Source organism: Terrapene carolina, unplaced genomic scaffold (assembly GCF_002925995.2).
Source record: "Terrapene carolina triunguis isolate 2854851 unplaced genomic scaffold, T_m_triunguis-2.0 Scaffold93, whole genome shotgun sequence".
In the NCBI taxonomy this organism is placed as follows: domain Eukaryota; kingdom Metazoa; phylum Chordata; order Testudines; family Emydidae; genus Terrapene; species Terrapene triunguis.
The window spans coordinates 19,449,933-19,470,506 of NW_020664444.1; the positions used below are offsets into that span (position 1 = coordinate 19,449,933).

Consider the following 20,574-nt stretch of genomic DNA (forward strand, 5'->3'; position numbering starts at 1 on the left):
AGGGTAAGGCTGAGAAGCCTTGTCTTTTGGGTTCACAAGCCATTTGAAGGAAAACTGATGTTCCAGATTCATCAAGACTGATCATCTTGGGAAGAGGAAGTCATGATATTGTAACATTATAACATTAAGGTTTTTTTTATTTGACTGCTACAATTGAAAAAACAAGTGGCATTTCAGTCTTTAAGTGTGGGCGCAGTCATCTCCATATAAAAATGCTAAGATCAATATAAACACTTTTCTATCAATATAACTGCACCTACATTAGGTGATTGCACCATTTAAACTAGTGAAAACTGTGTAAATAAACCCTAATTTTCCCTCTCAGAGGTCAAATTGGCATGGAGTAAAGATGCGGGTGGTGGTGGAAGGGCAGGGTCCTGGCCCTGGGGGTTGGGGAGGGAGGCTCTGACCCTTCCTTGGGGCAGGTGGGATAAGGTCCTGATGCTCTACTCAAACTCCTCCCACAATCCAACAGTTGAACAGCAAGCAGAAAATTAACCATTTTGATATTTAAATTGTTATTTAGTTTCTGAGTTTACACCCTATTGAAATGAAAGGGCGGTTGGAATTTTATTACTCAAAACTATTTATGACTCAAACTGTCATTTGCAATGCATTCTTTGCAACCATGAGTCTCAGGACTTTTTTTTTTTAAAGGAAAGCTTAAATTCTAAAGGAACTGATGGAGCCAACCCAGAAGCACTGGTATGGTGGATGTGTAATAGCTCAGTTGAACACTGTACTAATTGCTTCTTTCCTGCAGTGCAGGAATATCCTCCCTCTTCTTGTCCACTACTAATCCATCATTAAAACATGTGTTTCCCATGAATCTTTCCCAGGCTGATCTCTCCAGCACCATCCTGACCTTCCAGTCCCTGTGTTTTATTTTTATATCTGAGGCCTTTTCTACATCAGTATAGCTACACCAATTGTTGGCAACCAACGGCTGAATGAAGGCTATTCCCTAGTGTAGGCAAGACCCTAGTTCCATTGTAACTGCCCCAAGGCAGGGACTACTGCGGTGTAGCCTGTGTCTTGTAAAATGCCATGCACCTTTACCGCTCCCTAATTACAATTCTTTTCTGGTGTCCTTTCCTTTACTACGGGATCATGAAAACTACAATAGGAATGTGAATGTACTGGAGCTGCATCCTGGCTTGACTGACACCAGGTGCCTCCTGAGCACTTCCCGCCCTGGGGGAGGGGCGGGGTACAGTAGCAGAAGGTGTAAGGGTGCAGAACTACCAAGTACCCCTGTTTCGAGGCCTGTGCCAGGTATTCCCCCATAAGCCAACCCCCAGTGTAGGGACTAAGGTGACTAGATAGCAAATGTAAAAAATCGGGACGGGGGTGTGGGTAAAAGGTGCCTATATAAGACAAAGCACCAAACAGCAGGACTGTCCCTATAAAAATCGGGACATCTGTTCTCCCTAGTAGGGCCCCTCTTAGTCTCTAGTAGGATTGCTATAGACAGAGGGCTCTACCTCCCCCCTTTTTGCCGTGACGCAGTTGTGAGGCAGATGAGGGACGCAAACGCTGTTCCTGGGAGGGGGGTTAAATGTCTGCCCCCCTCAGGCTCCCCCAGCTATAGCCTGGGAGGGGAGGAGGAGTGTTACGGCAGTAGCAGTTAGTTTACGACAGTGAGTTCATTTCCGGCATTGGGTGTTGCGCTTGGGGGCGGAAGCTGCGGAGAGGAGGGGGGAGGAAAACAAAGGGGGTGTGAGGGGCAGGGGGAGCCGGGATGTGAAGAGAGAGAGGCGGCGAGAGCGGCCCAGGTGACGGGGGGGGTCTAGCAGCGGCATCAGGCGGGCCGGGGCGCAGGGCCCGCTCCGGGTGGTGGGAGAGACCCTGGGTGCGGACCTAGGCCTCAAAGGGATCGGGCGTCGGGCCTGGGGAAAGCCCAGCGGGAGGGTGGTGCACAGTCCTGGGCTAGGAGGGGGCTGAGCACGGGCGGCTTCCCGTGTCTCCGGTTGGGGCCCCCTGCTAACCAAGCCCGGCCCTACTTGGCATCGTTGGGGGAGCCTGCCTGTGTGGGGGCGCGGGGTCCTGGTCCTAGGGGCGGGGGAGGGAGGCTCTGACCCTTTCTCGGGCGGGATAAGGTCCTGGTGCTGCCCTGGGCGGGGAGCAGGTCCCCGGAGAGCCCGGGGGGTGTCTCTCTCGGTGGGGTTACTCCCTGCGCTCGCTTCCTGAGCCTCCAAAGTCCTGCTGCCCTGTGTGCGCCCCGAGCTGCGACCCCTTTCCCTTGGCGATCCCCACGCGGGTTTTCATCCCTTGTCGCCTGGCCATGTGCCCGTGCGGGGCTCAGTGGGAGCCCGTTTCCCAGACAAACCCTCGGCAGTTTTTCTGGGTTGCGCTTCAAGACGCGCTCAAGTTAAACCAGGCTTTCGTTTGGATGTAAGCATTCCCCTGTAGCGTGTGAACTAAGTGCGTGAGCCCGGAAGAGAAACTGCCTCGAGAATCGCTACTAAATGAAGCGAAATAGAGGGGAAAGGAAAAGTAAACACTAAAAAGTTGAAAAGAAATCAGGCTTTTAAAATCCTTATATTTTAATAATTTTGAATGTTATAATAAGGGTACAAGACATTTATTTTAAAAATTGTTTATAAATCGAATGTCCTCTTAAAAGTAACTGGCCAAGTTTCAAGATTTAATAAACTTGATCTAATTTTGAACAGGACAGATATCAGACTACAGTTCGTAGTAGAGTTGATATAGTTGTATTGTCAAATCTGGGTAGCTTTAACATGGAGTAAATGCCAGTTCTCCCATTGAAGGCTAAACTTTCATAAATGTAACTAAAGAGCAGAGGTAACATGGTCTCTGAATAGACTATATGGGTGGGAAGTCAGGAAGTCTGCATTTCTAATCATTAGCTCTTCTAGTAATTTGCTGTGGGGTCTTGGACAAGTTGTTTAGCTTCTTTGTGACTCTGTGAAGTCTTGGCTCTATGAGCTAAGATCAAGTGTAGGCTTACATACCTCAGTGTGTGTTGATGATTAGTAAAAGAGCTTTCATTAGGTAAAGGTCTGTATAAATCCTGAGTACTTAGATTGCATGGTTTGTATTCCTTCATTTTTTCATTACATTGCACTCACTCTTTGTGCTCTCCTGTTGGACTTTCTGTCATGAAACTCTAGCTCCTGGATTGCGGTTTAGGATGACATAACAATTAGAGCCCTGCAGCAGGACTCGGATGCCATAATAGTGGCAGCGGGTAAAATCTACTTTGTTGTGCGCAGAATTGGGTAGGCAAAAAAACCCAGACTGCACTAATTTGCAGGAAAACACTAAATCTCTCATCAGTTTGTCATAAATAGAATTTCAGCAGTGTAAAGCACTTTTTTTTTTTAAATAAAGGTTTTCATATTTAAATTTAAGTGAGGGATCGAAAGAGATTTGATGTCTATTATAACAGGAGTTAAAGTATATTTTTACGTGGTTTAAGCAAGATTTGTTTTATTCTTTTAGTGGTAAAAATTGTTTCTGAATTCCATGTATATATAATTCTGTGTATATATAATGTGTACGTGTATTTGTATGTGTGTGTATATATACATGGAATTCAGAAACAATTTTTACCACAATGTATAATAACCAACCCTTTTTTCTTTTTGTTAAATAGCATGGGGAAATCTGTCTCTCTTGTGGGATTTGGGGGATCTAAGATTTTTTGTGGGTGGGAGCCAGATAAAAATGCCAGAAACAATGCGGGAGTGGGTATTGTGGGACGGGAGTGGGATTAAAAAAATAGTCCTGCGCAGGGCTCTAATAGCCGTATCTGTTGTTCACAGAGTGTTGCTAGATATCCGTTGCTGAAGTGGTTTTGTGTATTTATAGAAGCCACCATGAACTTAAGCAACATTTCCATTCACTTACCAGTGCTTTGGGTTCCGATTTTAAGATACAGGCGTAAGCTACAATAATAATTCATATTGTAGAAATAAATCTAATCTGTGTCCAACCAGTTTATTAAATTGAATGCAAACAGTGCAGATCTACTGACTTTTCAACTTTGCAGTTCATAATCAAGACAAAAGCATGGTTTTATTATGTTTTAAAGTATTAATATTGAAAATATGCACAACTTTAACAGGTGGGAAGAATGAAAGAAAGGAGGGATGAAAGAATGTTGAACTATTCTGTATGGCTATATGATGGAAGGAAACAGAACGGAGAATCTCTGCAGTAGATCATTTGGATGGGTTCAACGACAAGATAATAATGCTAAACCATGGCTCTGGAAATTCTCTAATTGCTTTTCTACCACTGAACAGACTTCGCCTTTCAGTGCAAAACCGGTAATTCTTTGCTATACTAAGAACATAACTGATACACAGGAACAGATGAGTACACCAAATTGTGCATATTATACAGTGGGGGGGAGGGAGCGGGGGTTTCTTCCCGACTTCCACAGGTTATCGACTTATGCCCTGAATCATAAAGATGGTCTTAAGTTTTTATATGTTAATTACTATAACTGCAAGATGTTGTTCTTAGAAATGTCTAACCCCCTAAAATAACATAAATTATCCAGCCACCACATAGATCTTCAATCTACCTGTCAGTAAAACACTGGGGCAATAGATGAGCCTGGTCCTGAACTTCCAACAAATTTGGTCTTTGTCAGACCAAGGTGGGAGAGTAAGTTGGAGGGTTGATGACACCTTATGGAAATGGCTGGGGTTTTTTTAATGCTTTCATTTGCAACAGAGGTGGTATCACACGAACGGGGGCAGATTTGAGTATCCAGGTTACAAATCATCTAGGGCTCTGAGGAGGGGAGAAATGCCTCAAACTCCATTTAGATTTTAGAAACTAATCCTTTAAAAATATTACCAAGATATTTGCCTGAATAGTTGTAGTAGTGAATTCGACAATATATGTTGCATGCAAGTGTATTCCCTTTTATCTATATTACATTGTTTGTCTTTTTTTTAATCTTGCTCTTGTATTATGGGAAACAGTAAATAGAAATACCCAACTGATCTTCTTGGAATCAATGGCTACTAATTTTGATAATCTCTTGAAGAGCTCCTCACATTATCCAGTCTTGGCTAACCTAAACATGTAATGTCAGCAGTTCTTACGCCATGTGTTTCTGTTCTTTATAATGCATCTTGTTATAGTGGCTTGGGGTGCAGAACTACTGTTTATCCCCCAGCCTCCATAATGTTAAGTGTATCAAACGTCAGTCTTATTAATACCAGGGGCATTCAACATCTGTGTGTTGAAAATTGCTTTGTCTTCTATCTGTATGTTTGCATTCATACTTTGTCTTCTATCTGTTTTTTGTTCTTTTTAAGGTATTCATCTTTCACCTCATGGCTACCAGTCTTCTTTAATAGCCTTTTCAGAGGGACTTGATCCAAAGCCTAAGTAAATTCTATATGTTCCTGTTATATTTATCCATTTTTTTTTGTTACCTCTCCCGTCCAGTCAGCTAGAATTTACCGTTATAGAAGTGGTTGTATATCACTGTAACATTGCTTGCTTTGCAATTTCAGAATATCTGTAATAATTGTCTTAACTTCTTTCTCCACCTCCAACATAGTAGCTGACCTCAGCCACTGTTTTTTTTTTTTTTTTATCTCCAAGATTTTGGGGAAATATCAAAACTATAGAACATTCATCCCATTGTTTTTGTGCATACAATTTATATATGAGTTTATGGATTTCAACACGTGCAGCTGGTGGAATGATGGTTCTCTTGATCGTTATAAGTTCCTGGCTTCTGTCACTGTCAGAAGTGTAACTGGTGTGTGTGTGTGTGTATATATATATATATTTTTTATGCTATAAACTACTAGCTCATACATGAGATATGCCCCTGAATGTAACTATGTGGCTTATTTTTTCCAGAAAGATTACATGGAGAACAAGAAAGCTGTTGTGGAATTGAAGGATGCTTCATCTCCTCTTCATGCTGGCTCTAAACTCTTTCCAGCAGTACCACTTCCTGATGTTCATTCTCTTCAGCAACAGCAAATACAGCTTTCACCTAGCCCCAAAGTAAGCTGCTGTGCTCATGGATCTGACTCCTCTTGTACTCATAAGATGCATTTTGGTGGTGGTGCTGGTGGTGGTAGCTTGATTCATCCTGGCACAATATTAGACTCTCAAAGCACTGGGACAATTACTTGTCAAGTAGGGTCAGGGTTTGCTTATCAGTCTGCATCTTCACTCAAGAATGCTCCAGCTAGAAGCAATTTGGCAGGCATTGCAAGTGACTTCCCCAGCATGTGCATAGAAAATAATGTATCTTCCTGTCAACATCTGCCATGTTGTGGAAAACTCCATTTCCAGTCCTGTCATGGTAATGTGCACAAACTGCGTCAATTTCCAGCCCTTCAGAGCTGCACATCTTCTGGCTATTTTCCCTGTTCCGAATTTACAAGTGGGGCTACAGGGCACTTGGAGGAGCATATTACACAGTCGGAGCTAACATCACGTGTATGCACCAACTCTTTGCACCTAAATGTGGCACCTTCGGTCTGTTTAAAGGGCTCTCACTACTGTAATGAATGTTTAAGCAAGGTTTGTACATTTCACATTTCTTCTTAAAGTGCTATATGTTGTAAGTGCTTAAATAATGAATGTTAACTGGGAGACAAAATAGGTCTGGTGGCCTACAACTTGAATTATCTAGTTGATGTTGATACATAGTTTAAGGGCCATGGTATCAGAAGCCTGCTCTTAATCTGAAGGTGGGAGATTCATGGAGGTAGCATTCAATTTCATGGGAAGATAAAGCAGGTTATCACACTATTTGAGTGTATCCCAGATTCTTTATTAATTGAACAGAATCTTTTCTAGTTCTGAAAGGAGCTGCTCACCTGTTCTGATAGCTCCAGATAAAACACTCCATTAGTAGTGATAATCTGTATCCAGCATGGGCAGCTGATCAAGATGGATCCATCTCATGAGTTGGGAAAGCTTTTTTTTTTTTTTTTTTTTTTTGAGCATTAAGATCAGCCTTTCTAATCTATAATTTATTTTTACGCTTCAGTACCAATTTAGTACACTTAATTTAACTAAATTCAAATTTAAAATCAGTTTGAATTTCAACAAAAGATCAGAAGTGAAGTATAGTTAAGTTTATTCCACGTCTTGTAATGCCAGGCATCATTTAAAATGTAAATTGGGGTTTCAGGTTTGGTCTGTTTTTAATGTAAAACTGTACATAGAAAATCACTTCACAGAACTAAACAATGAGGCCAAGATTTTAAAAAGTGAGTGATTTTGGGTGCCCCCATGTTTGTATGCTCAATTTGAGATTTTTTTAAAGGGGCCTGGGCATTTTGTTTTTTGGTGGTTGTTTTTTTTGCCAGAGGGTAGGTGATTAGCACTTTCCGAAAAGGGTGCTTCTTTAATATGTTGAGAAGGGCACTCAAAATCACTAGTCACTTTTTGAAAGTTAGATCTGAATACATAAGGGAAGAAAAGTCTGTGAGATAAGCACAGTTCATTCAATGGGTTAATATTACTGTGGATTAGTTTCCAGATTAACATCTACACTCCCAGTCCATTGGAAGGTTGTTTCTTCATTGACATGAAGAGTAAAAATTAATATAAAATGTTCTAGGTTAAATTAATGCATAATATTATACATTAAACTAATTGGTGTTTTGAAAAAAATTGCTCCAACAGCCAACCAGAAATAGCTTAATTGATGCTGCTAAAATCTGGCCAAATATTCCCCCTCCCAGTACGCAGACTGCACCCATATCTATCCCAGTGTGTAATGGCTGCGGAACCAAAGGAACAGGAAAAGAGACAAGTTTATTACTGGCAAGTAGCCTGGGCAAATCACCACAAAAATATGGTAAGCCACATTTGTTTGATTTAATAGATGCACTCCTTAAAATACCGTTGAAATTCAAAAGGTTATCTTGAAAACTGCATGTCTTTCTGAAGATATTTCTTATGAGAGAGACTGAATGGAAAAAATAAATTTTTTTTGTTCATTTGACACTTCTGTGTATTTACTGTTTCTACTGTATAGTTAGTTTTCCATATTGTTTGTATGGATCTTTTGCATAGCAGTATGAGGAAAGAAAACATTGTGGTGGTGGTTTTGTTGTTGTTGTTGTTTTGTTTAAAGGAAACTTAATTGTGAAACATTGGAGCGTATTTAGATTAGGTGTAATACCAGAAACCTACCTTAACCTACTTTTCCAAAATGAACTGTGTACCAGGTTGATGATATCGCTTTAATACTTGAAATATTCGTATATTTTTGTAAAATTTTAATATTTGTGCTTCTGGTATAGTTACTATATGTTATAATGCAAATTTTAAAAAGACTATTGACAGTTGTATAAAATGATATATGTACAGTGGTATGCTAAATATGTTCTCCAGCTCAATTTGACAGTTTGCAATTTAGGTGGTATGACAAGTCTTATTCTGGTAATACTGTTGTCTTCCCTTATGGACTTGAGAGACTTAGGCCTGGCCTACACTGAAAATTAAAGTCAACATAGCTTCATTGTTCAGGGGTATGAAGGAGGAAAAAAAGAAGTCCCTGACTGATGTGGCTAAACGGGCCAAACCGCCAGTATAAATGCTATTCTGTCAACAGAAGAGTGCTTCCGTCAACATAGTTAATTTTTTGTCATTCAGGGAAGTGGTGTTCCTATGCTGACAGAAAACCCCCTTCCATCGGTGTAGGCTGGGTCTCTGCTACAGGGTTATGCCAGCATAGCTACAGCAACATAGTTATGCCAGTATAGTCTCTGTAGCTTGGATTTTCCCCCAGTCCTTTGGTTACTAATAGGAATGCTGAGTGGCAAGCTGACAGTCCAGCTCTCAGTTCTTGTCTATTTTCTGCTCAGCTTGTGAGAAGCCGTGTCATTTCAGCTTGGGAAGCAAACAGCTGTAGCCATTTTAGGCTTTTTATTCAGTTTTATGTTTTTTCCAAGATATGATTTCTGACAAATCTGTGGAAGAATAACTCATCAGACATCATAACCAAAAGTCCACCAGAAAAGATGACGTTTGCATGTTATCTGACACTTATTCTTTTTTGTCAGTTCTATGTTCACTTCTTTGGACATTCTAATCGCTGACCATCTGTACGGAGTCCCTTTAATTCATCATCCATTGTCTTTGGTTTCTGCTTATTGTAGGTTGGGGAGTGTATGTAAATATGATTAAGCTTTTCCTGTGGCCATTCTGTAAGAGCAGAAACTTATCTTTGTCCCTCCTACTCCATAATAGCAAATTCCAGGCCTCACATCTGTTCTTCAATTTAGTTTGTTTGCCTATAGGAGAACCTTGCGTTTACTGTGTAGTTCCTTGGTTCTTGATAACCACTTATCCCAGAGTTAGCATTCCAATCCAGTTTTCTTTGTTTTGGATGCTTTGTCTGACACAGCATTTTAAATCATACAGTTTAAATATTTATTTTCCAGTACTAATTCAGTATTCGTTATGAACTTTTAGCTGTGTAATGTTACTTCAGATACAATTAAACAATTTAGATGGTCTACATGGCTATTTTTAGCACTGTAGCATGAGCCCAAGTTGTAGACCTGGGCTGAGACTTACTGCCATGGGTTTTTTGCTATGTAGACATACCCCAAATGTCTTTTTTTATTTTTTTTAAATGAAGAATCCTTACACATCAGAGAACTACAACCTTGGAGGTGTTCAGATGTGATCAATTTCCTAGCTGTCAGAGTGGTAGCCGTATTAGTCTGTATCAGCAAAAAGAACGAGGAGTACTTACGGCACCTTAGAGACTAACTTTTATTTGGGCATAAGCTTTCGTGGGCTAAAACCTCCCTGGTCACTCAATTACAGACCTAAAAGTCGCAATTCTCCAACAAAAAAACTTCAAAAACAGACTCCAACGAGAAACTGCTGAATTGGAATTAATTTGCAAACTGGACACCATTAAATTAGGCTTGAATAAAGACTGGGAGTGGATGGATCATTACATAAAGTAAACGATTTCCCTATTCTAATTTTTCCCCCTACTGTTACTCACACTTTCTTGTCAACTGTTGGAAATGGGCCATCCTGATTATCACTACAAAAGTTTTTTTTCTCCTGCTGATAATAGCCCACCTTAATTGATTAGTTTAATTATAGTTGGTATGGCAACACCCATTTTTTCATGTTCTGTGTGTATATATATCTTCCTACTGTATTTTCCACTGCATGCATCCATTGAAGTGGGTTTTAGCCCACGAAAGCTTATGCCCAAATAAATTTGTTAGTCTGTAAGGTGCCACAAGTACTCCTCGTTCTTTTTCCTACCTATATTTCTTCATGATTGTCTTCCCAGGCCCGTCGTTCTTTAACATCTGAAACTTCCCATCTTTTATATCTTTGTCCTTTTATGCTTATAACTAACAAAGTAGCATAGTCTCAGCATTTCCCAGTTTAACGTAAAGGCTGTTTTGTTAAATTTCTACAGGGTCTCCAGAAGTTGCAATAACAGGCCAGGTGCTGGAGAACTTGCCCCCCATTGGAGTCTTTTGGGATATTGAAAACTGCTCTGTTCCGACTGGCCGTTCAGCTATCGCAGTTGTACAACGAATTCGTGAAAAGTTTTTTAAAGGTCACAGGGAGGCAGAATTCATCTGTGTATGTGACATTAGTAAAGAAAATAAAGAAGTTATTCAGGAGCTGAACAACTGCCAGGTATGAAAATGTAATCTATTCGCTCAAAGCATTCCGTATAAAAAATAATGCAGATAATCTTTAATGAACAGAAGCAAGTCTTTTTTTTTTTTTTTAATTAAAACAGTTTCACTGGAGAAGACAGAAGTTACGATTTTAGCTGAATTTATACGTGCATTCTTTTTCTTAAGAAAAAATAGACATGACAGCTACCTCCCCAAAAATTTTTGTTTTGTTTTTTTAAGATGCATTTCATTACCTGTGGAACTGTCTTCTCTAACTTTGTTTTTGGGAGAATCTTTGTTTCATTTGGTAATTTAAGAAACATTTCTAGCATAGTTCACAGAATTTGCAGCTAAATCACCAACTGAGATGACAGGTCAATTGATACTTGTCGCTGATTGAACCTTTCCTAAATGGAGGGTGCACTGTGTGGAAGGGACATTGGAGCACAGTTAGTGTTGTTTGGGACTCCTTTACTCCACATTTCTACACTTTCAAACACTTTTTAAGAAGCTGTACCTTAAAATTACCTTGCATTCTAATCTCCTTGGTTTAGTTTTTTAAACATTAATACTTCCGTAAGTTTTTCTCTGAATTAATGATATGCCATCACCATCTTTACTACTTTGTAATGTTTGGGCATTCAAAAATTATCTGTATTTTGGCTGGCAACTAGCCTGCTTAGGTTGGGTTAGGTGATGTGATAGGGAGTGCCAGACTTCTGTCATTGGGTTTTTAAAGTGGAGGGGATGGGTTATAATTAAGACCCTGCCAAATTCATGTCTGTGAAAAATGCATCATGGACCGTGAAATCTGGCTATAATGTTGGGGGGGGGAAGCATCACGGCATTGCCACCCTTACTTCTTTGATGCCTTCAGAGCTGGGCAGCTGGAGAGCGGCAACTGCTGGCTGGGCACCCAGCTCTGAAGGTGGCAGCAGTGCCAGCAGAAGTGAGGGTGGCATGGTATGGGGGCGGGGGGTTGTCGCTTTTACAGGGGCAAGGCTGGCCTCACGGGTGGGCAACCACCCAGGGTGACGTGATTGGGGGGACACCATGGACACTCCAGTGTCCGCACACACAGCCAGCCCAAGGCCCCTTTAGCCCTCAAGTGCTGGGCCCGGAGTGAGGGAAGGGCAGGGCTGGGGGCACCCCGGCCGGGGGCTCCTACCATGCCTTTCAACCCTCCCCACAACCTCCTTTTGGGTCGAGACCCCCGCGGTTACAACATTGTGAAATTTCAGATTTAAATATCTGAAACTGAATTTAAGATTTTTTTTTAAAAATCCTATAACCATGAAATTTACCAAAATGGACTGTGAATTTGATAGGGCCCTAATTATAATGAAACTACCCCTATATCTTTATTTATGATGGTACTGCTGGGCTCTGTTGTTTTTGTAGGTATAGTAATGGCTATAAAAAAAGAAAACTAGGCATATAAATCATGTCAGTTGTCATGTATGTCTTAAATCCATTTAGTCTAATCTCTGGGGGGTTGACTGCACTCAAAATACAAATTTCAAAACAAAATGTAGTGTTTGGGCATATTCAAGTCCAAACTAGTACATGGCTGAATTGTTTCTTGATTTTAATTTATTAGTGTGTACTGAAATTCTGAAAATGACAAAGTAAGATTATACATCACAATTCTTTCAGAAAATTTACCTTTTTTGAAAGACTGATACAATGTTTAGAGAACAGTGTCTGAAGTACCACTGTTTCAAAATGGAAAAAATGAACTGTGTCTTTAAATAACAAAGATACAAAGAAAATAGAAGTGTTTCACTTTGAAGACCAGTGGTGTAAAAACTATTGGAGTAGTTTAGCTGTTGCCGAAGTCCAAGTGTAATTCAAAAGGTACCTTTATAGGTAAATTATCAAACATGGCAAACTTGCTTGGTTACCTTTTTTGAGAGATTTTAATACCCAGAAGAATCTAATTGATTTGTTCTTATTGGTAATCAGTGATTTGACTTATTTCCAAGGGTCAGTTCCCTTTATCAGTTACCAGTTTGTGTGAAATATTAACCCTTCAAGGCTTACCTTATGAATACTAAACAATCTTCAGTAGTAACTTCATTTACCTAACAAAAGTTTTGATCACTAATACAATATGCTGAAGTTTAAATATTTCACATTTCAGTTGCATTGTAGCATTCAGTTTCAGTAAATCTTATCCACTCATCTTGGAACATATTGAGCAGACCTTAAACCGACTAAATGTCTGTTTTCTTTTAATGCAAGTCCCTTATGTATGTTGTGTCGGGCTTCCCCTTTCTTTTTCCCCATTTCACAGGTAGACTTATGCTTTCTTAAAATGGTCAAAAATATGTGAGTGGTTTTTTTTGTTTGTTTTTTATTGTATCTGTCTTTTGGTTTCTATGAGAACAGTAGTTCAGTTCTCTTTTTTGGATTATTGGCTCTATATATTCGGGAAGGCTGACACTTATCAATTGTTTTTGTGTTTACAAAAATGTGTATCCATCAATCCTTGTGACAAGTTGTTTTTGTTCACTGCAATGCTGATAGTTTAGCTAGGTGTATGTTTTCTCTTTCGATAAATAAGCTGAAAATCACAAAGCTGCATTGTTTATCAATAATTCCTGTGCATAATTATTTTACAGTTTTTAACTTCAGGTATTCCATGCAAGGTTTAAAGTGTTTCCCTCTTCATACACACCCCTCTTACTGAATCTCAATAAAAATATAGGTGCAATACTGAACTGGGGTTTGTTCTGAATAAGCTAATTTATATATCAGTAGTAAAACAGTCTTGTTTGCTGTATTATAATTTCTTCAGTTATACATTTAAGTGCATGTACCTTCTTTCTTCTCTTTTAAGGACAAAGTTAGGTGCAGAATTAGATGCTCCAAGGTGAATTAGTTAGGTCTGCTTATTTCAACAGGAATCTGTCCTTAAAGAAAAAAAAAAAGGCATTTCTTAACCACTCTGAAGTTCTTACAACTTCTCTAACTCTTTTTTTCCCCCTCCCAGGAAACCTTTGTTCTAGTTCATATCTTTTGTATACTGTACACACTTATCATTATCTATACAACATGCATTCCATGCTTAAAATACATGGAACTCTGCAATTTTTTCAGTGGCTAATCCCTATTATGTGTTTTTAAAAAAAATCTGTCAGATTTGTTACCAGTTAATGCCAGTTACCAGTCTTCACATTCAGTTCTTTCCTTAAGGCATCTTCCTTTAATTCTGCAGGTGACTGTTGCACACATCAATGCTACAGCAAAGAATGCAGCTGATGACAAGCTCAGACAGAGTCTTAGGAGGTTTGCTGATACACACACTGCACCTGCTACTGTGGTCCTTGTATCAAGTAAGAATATTAATCACATTGCATAAAACCTTTCACTGTTCTTTCAAGGTTCTGGGGAACAGAATCCTGTTGAGAATTTCCAGTCAAACTTTCAGACATTACACTGAGTGTTCTTCCCCCAAGTTGTTTAGAATCCACACTATTTTAAGCAAAGTGCTCAAGTGAGAATTCATGATGAGTTCCAGTAATAGATAGAACAGTAGTTTTTAACTATGATAAGATGAATATTACTATTTAGTGCTTCTGTTAAACCAGGATGGAAACTTATTTGCCACATCACATTGACTATCATAGACTGCTCTTAATAATAATGGTGTCTGCTAGTAGGAGGCTTAAGTGCCAACTTCAGATGAGTTTTATTATATTGAGTACTCTATGTAAAGTCGCTAAACTTTCTGCATAATGAATGCAGATATATTTAATGCCTCACTATTACAGAAGAATAATACAACATACACCCATAAATTTACAGTCACAATTATTTAATGAACTGTATGATATGTACTGCATTGGGTTTCACTTAAGGCTATAATATTCCATTTTAAGCAAAAAAAATGTGCTACAGAAACATACAGTACCAGTTTAACTCCTCCTGATTAAATTGTTAAATGTTACTATTGAAAAGAAAACCTTGATTCCTAAATTTCTTAAATACTAACTGCTGATTAAATATCTACCATGAATGTTTATAGCCGTTGCTATTCTTTCCCTGAAAGATTTTGTTGTTGATGCTGTTTTGGTGACAGAGAGAGCTTTTTGAAGTAGTCTTTTTAACCACTAATATTTGGGTGGGTGGGTCTCTGTTTCAGCTGATGTAAACTTTGCTTTGGAACTCAGTGACCTGAGACACCGGCATGGTTTCCAGATCATTTTGGTACATAAGAACCAAGCTTCTGAAGCACTCTTACATCATGCTCACGAGCTTATCAGGTTTGAAGAATTTATTTCAGACTTGCCACCAAGGTTACCATTGAAAATGCCAGTAAGTGATTTTTTTTTTATTGCATACATTGTAGAAAATATAAAGTGTATATTGACCTTTATTTCCCTGATTTTTGGAGAAGTAGGTGAATATCAGGACACTTCTCAGCAGAACTGCTATCTCTCACAAGGCTGTAACTTCTTGGAATTGGTCTTAATTTCAACTGAACACCTAAGCACTGATCCCTAATCATTAAATGACCAATATCTATTTTTATCAATGAGTTATCTAAAGATTAAGATTTATTAAAATGAAATAATACAAGTAGCAATCCAGTTACAATCCTCATTGTTCACCTAATGAAATGTGCATTTTGTATAAAAGTTTACAGTGCTAAGAACAACCACTGTTGGAATGCACTTGTATTTTAAGACAGTCTTTCTGTGCTTTGGTGATATAAACAAAAGATAAGAAATGTGCAGTAACAACTTATTTACTCTATACTGCCTTGATTTTTCTACCTTGTGAATGTGAGGTCATCATCTTAAGGAAAAGGCCCCTTTAAGGGAAGATTTCATATGAGTTAAAGAATCCCTTTAACATCAGCTAAGCTGACAACCTGGTTCACATCATGGCTGGTATATTTGGTGTACGTGAAATAACCTAAAAAGTAGTATCTGATATTTTAGATCTTGGTATATTAAATATTGGTTTTACATGACCAAGTCCTTACATGACCTGCTTAACCAAATAAAATCTGTTTTGTTTTTTTCTCAACAGTCATGCCATACACTGTTATATGTTTACAACCTGCCAACAAACAGAGACAGCAAAAGTGTCAGCAACAGACTCAGGCGTTTGTCAGATAACTGTGGAGGAAAGGTGCTGAGCATTTCTGGCAGCAGTGCAATTCTCCGCTTTTCAAATCAAGAAAGTGCTGAACGCGCTCATAAGCGAATGGAAAATGAAGATGTGTTTGGCAACAGGATTATTGTGTCTTTTACCCCCAAAAACAAGGAACTCAATGAAACAAAAAATTCAAACTGTGTTGGAGCTGAAAAGGTGAAGTCTCCAAAAAAAGTGAACAAGAACCCAAAACTGTGCCTCTTCAGCAAAGATTCAAATGATCAGTCTTCCAATGCCAAAACCACTGCAGTAAAGGGATTGCAGACACATGGATCTGCTGCAAAACCCACAAATGTTAAAAGTTTACAGGTACCATCATTCTTCTCTGTCCTGCTGTGTTCTTCTCACGTTTCCAGATTTTCCCTATTCCCCATTTATCTTTACCTCCCTGTGCTAGCATGACTTTAATCAGTGGAGGAAGATGGGTGGTGCTTTTTCAAAAGGAGTATAGAGTTTCATTTTCTGCCTTCTCCTCACATCCATATCCAGGTCTGAGTGCTAACAACTTTTACTAACCAGGGGTCCAAGTCTGGTTCTTGTCCTCTATTTTTTTTTTTTTTTTTTTTTTTTTTTTTTTTTTAAAAGACAATGATCTTTTGTTTTTTTTGAAAAATTCAGTGTGCACAGAACTTAATAATACAAATTGCAGTGAAAATCTGTACCTCAATATACTGTTTACTATTCTTTCTATCTTATTTCTAAAAAAAATAACTCACCTGGCTGCTTCTACAAAGTTATGCCTTGAGTTTAATTTTACTTTACATTTAATAAAGATGGAAGATTTATGAAGAAAAGGAGTAGTAACTTTTTAGTGGCTAATCTATCTTTGTGTTTTACTCATTTTAAGGAGCTGTGCCGCCTTGAATCAAAGACCATCAGAAAAATTGAAAACCAGCAAGACCAGTTAAGAGAGCAAACTCTTTCTCCACAAAACTCTAATGCAGCAAATCTCGTGTGCTTGGCAACCAAAAACACAGGAATAGGAGAATTGACCTATAAATGCAGTCAGAAGTATGTTAAGGAAAAAATAATGTTTTTAAAGTTAATCCATGTAGTAAAATTGAGCAACTCAATGATAATTTATTTATTTTTTAAATAGAAAAGACACCCCCGCTTCTAGAAGCATTACCAACTCTCCTATAGAGAAAAAAGATAAAGATGCAGTTGTATTCCAGGTCAGCTATCCATCTGCTTTCAGTAAATTGACAGCATCACGACAGCTCAGTCCTCTGCTCATGTCTCAGAGCTGTTGGTCATCCCGGTAAGTATCTGTATGATGTAGCATCATCTCCTATCTGGGAGATGGAGTCTGGGGTTGGTGTTAGGCTATTTCTAATGTATAAGTAAACAGGTCCATATATCTGTATGTGGACTTGAGTACAACAGATATTTCCGTTTAACATTTACATGTTGTGGCATTGCTCAACCTTAGATAAGGATGCTAATCTGGTAATACTGTGGTAGCAGTTAACAGGACTCAATTTAAAAACAAGACAGGAGAGACTACCTTTTTAATTAAACTTATTTTGTGTCAGCTGTTCCCTGTAAATCCTTATCTCCTTGGTATGTGTGTGGCAGAGCTCACAGTATTTCAGAAGCATTCCATTTCTTAAACATTTGGGGCCTAGACTTGCAAAGATATTTAGGTGCCTAAAGATGCAGATAGGTACTTAGTGGGGTTTTGAAAATCCCCACACACACCTAAATATCTTTGAAACTCTGGTCCTTTGCTGCTTATAGATTGTTTGAACAAGTATGACTCTCTCAACACACAGTAGAAAGTAAATTTTGTGAACAAAAATTATATCCAACCCCAAACCTTATGCTGTCCATGTTGATCAGTCTTGAGACAGATTTTAGTGTTTTTCCAGGATTGTCTTTTGAGATTTTAAAGGAAAAAAGCAAGTTTTCAGCTTCTGTATTTAGCCATGTAAACTAAATGCATATGTACCAAAACCAAAATGCATTGACACTCGCAAATTTATTTACTTAATCCATGCTTAGAATTATTTTTTTATTTGCCCTTTTAACACACATAGATATATACATAGAGAGAGAATTGTGTAATTGTCATATTTATTGAATAATACTAAAGTGTCTTTATTTTAATTAGGAGTATGTCTCCAAACCTCTCAAACAGATCATCTCCACTTGCCTTCAATATTGTAAATCACACCAGTGGTACAGACTGTCTTGATCCTTTTGCAAATGGTGCAGATATTCAGATCAGCAATATAGACTACAGATTGTCCAGAAAGGACCTGCAGCAAATTCTGCAAGAAATCTTCTCTAGATATGGCAAGGTAAAGGATAAAATCCCTTTTGAGTTCTGTTTTCCCTTTCCACAAGCCTGTGTGCTCTACTTTTGAGGTACAGAGTACAGCTATCCGAAGAAGTGGGCTGTAGCCCACGAAAGCTTATGCGCAAATAAATTTTAGTCTCTAAGGTACCACAAGTACTCCTGTTCTTTTTGCGGATACAGACTAACATGGCTGCTACTCTGAAACCAGCTATCTAATGATACCTTAAAATATTGGCACTCAGAACTTGGTATTTCCTGTTACCATGCCATAATACATCTTACCTTAACTATTTCTTTTGTGTATAGTCCTATAGGTCTGTGCACTAAAGGCTTTGTATGTAAAACTCTAAATGGAGCTCATGTTTTTTCTTCATTGGGAGAATAGAATTCTGAAAATGTACATCCAGGGTCACTGGAAGAGTTAAATTAATGCTTTGAGCTATCCCATGTGTTTGGATAGCTCAAAGCATTAATTTAAATTAAAAAAAAAAAATAATAAAAAAAAGCCAACCCTGAAAACTTCTGGGCCTCATGTCGGCTTCAAAATTTTAAAATTTGCAGTCTAAATATTGAGCTGATATTTTGAATCACTTTAAAAATGACTTAAAACAGAAGGTAGATGTTACTTCACTGTCAATTCTAGAAAATAAAACTCCAGGAGAGGCCATTTCTGTGACCTTCCACTTAATAACAGCTTTAAAAGAAACTATGCATAGAGTTTATGGTAGTTACATAAAATAATCTGACACTTCTCTAGTCTACTTTTCTATATCTAAAGATGACAATTGACTCAGGTTAATCTTTCGTGATGAATTTGTATGTTCATTTTTTTTCTTTCAGGTAAAGAGTGTGGAGCTCAGTCCTCATACGGATTATCAGTTGAAGGCTATAATTCAAATGGAAAATCTACAAGAAGCTATCAGTGCTGTCAACAACCTTCACAGATACAAAATTGGTAGCAAAAGGATCCAGGTCTCCCTAGCTACAGGAGCTGCTAATAAATCTCTATCTCAGCTTAGGTAAAAAGCAGCCTAGACAATTGCTAGATTATGTCTGCTGGCTAAGGATTGTTCCTGTAGATGTCAAAGTAAAAATACTAAGTGAAAGAAAACTGGAAACAAAATAAGCAAAATATAGCTTGTGCCAGCAGTTTAAAGTTCATTAGCAGATGTAACATTTAGATAAGATGAAAAAAGTCTGTCTTACTGTGTATTATGTGGGTCAACACTACCTAAATTTAAGCAATCTAGAAACTCCAAATAAAGGTACCAGATCTTCATGTAGAAGCATCCTTCTCCTGGGATCACTTCCTTAGCTACACCTATATCACCCAAGTCATAGAGAAAAGTTAATTATGTTCACTTCTTAAAGTATATGGTATTCAGAAACTTTAGGATATGCTTATTCAGTTAGTTAAATCTCACTCATCCTTTTCAGTCATTTAACTTTTTTGACTATCAATAAACCTAGATTTTATACTTGTATACAACTCAGATTTATTGCAAAGAATAAAGATGCCAAAAAGCTTCCCCCCCCCACCCCCCAGAAAAGTTGTATGATGAGTCCTCCCTTCCACCCCATTTAATTGTGTGACTAAGTTCACATGTCTAGGGGTACGTCTACACTACGAGATTAATTCGAATTTAGATAATTCGAATTTGGGAAACAGATTGTATAAATTCGATTGTGCGCGGCCACACTAAGCACATTAATTCGGTTTTTAACCACATTAATTCGGTGGTGTGCGGCCACACTACCCCTAATTCGAATTAACAAAATCGATTTTGGTGCTACTCTGCTCGTCGGGGTGGAGTACAGAAATCGATTTTAAGTGCCCTTTAATTCGAAGTAACTGGCTCCGTTGTGTGGACGGGTTAAGGATTAATTCGGATTAACGCAGCTAAATCCGAATTAAAGTCGTAGTGTAGACCAGGCCTAAGAAACAAACACCTGAATATTTTTTGCTGTGGGTTTTTTGTGTTTTTGCTCTATGTAAGATACGGCCCTTCATTTTATTTATGGAAGATTATAGACCTAGAAGGTTGAGAGGATTCTAATTGAAGAAGTATACTTTCTCTTCTATCTTGCATTATATACTTTTTATGCTGAAAGAAACCACTGGAAGGAAAAATATTTATTTTGTCACACACAAAAAGCTTGGGTTTAAGGAAAAATGGTGCTGCATTATTCCTTGAAATTTTTGGGGAGAGGGTTGATTTTTCTAGCAAACTAGTTTTTATCACATATAGTTGACCATTTTATTAATTCTCATTATTGCATTGTCATACCCTTTGTTTCTTCCTGGCCAAGCCATCTCTTAATACAGTTAAGATTTAATCCAAATTGATAACTTTTAATGATGTAGCCTTAGTATTACTTTCCATAGATATCTGGTGCTTACCTTACATGCAAGATTTTCAATAACTCCTTTAGAAAAGTCTCCTAGATAACAAAACTAGAGGGCAGGAGTCT

The 20,574-nt window shown here is 38.4% G+C and overlaps 1 protein-coding gene across 2 annotated transcripts in view; it reads left to right on the plus strand.

Moving 5' to 3' along the window:
- The first annotated feature begins 1,732 nt into the window (after window positions 1-1,732).
- The window catches only part of MARF1 (meiosis regulator and mRNA stability factor 1), a 36,042-nt gene continuing 17,200 nt past the window's right edge, over window positions 1,733-20,574 (plus strand). Inside the window, exons 1-12 of one of the 2 annotated variants that reach the window (XM_026650653.1) lie at window positions 1,733-1,775; window positions 4,094-4,298; window positions 5,860-6,534; window positions 7,648-7,822; window positions 10,424-10,650; window positions 13,855-13,972; window positions 14,782-14,954; window positions 15,675-16,109; window positions 16,648-16,811; window positions 16,900-17,061; window positions 17,914-18,103; window positions 18,943-19,121. In XM_026650653.1, coding sequence (XP_026506438.1) covers window positions 4,152-4,298; window positions 5,860-6,534; window positions 7,648-7,822; window positions 10,424-10,650; window positions 13,855-13,972; window positions 14,782-14,954; window positions 15,675-16,109; window positions 16,648-16,811; window positions 16,900-17,061; window positions 17,914-18,103; window positions 18,943-19,121 — 2,645 coding nt within the window. In that variant the 5' untranslated portion in view covers window positions 1,733-1,775; window positions 4,094-4,151. Of the gene's footprint in view, window positions 1,776-1,796; window positions 1,853-4,093; window positions 4,299-5,859; window positions 6,535-7,647; window positions 7,823-10,423; window positions 10,651-13,854; window positions 13,973-14,781; window positions 14,955-15,674; window positions 16,110-16,647; window positions 16,812-16,899; window positions 17,062-17,913; window positions 18,104-18,942; window positions 19,122-20,574 lie in introns of those variants that run through there. The other variant, XM_026650654.2, reaches the window with a different exon arrangement.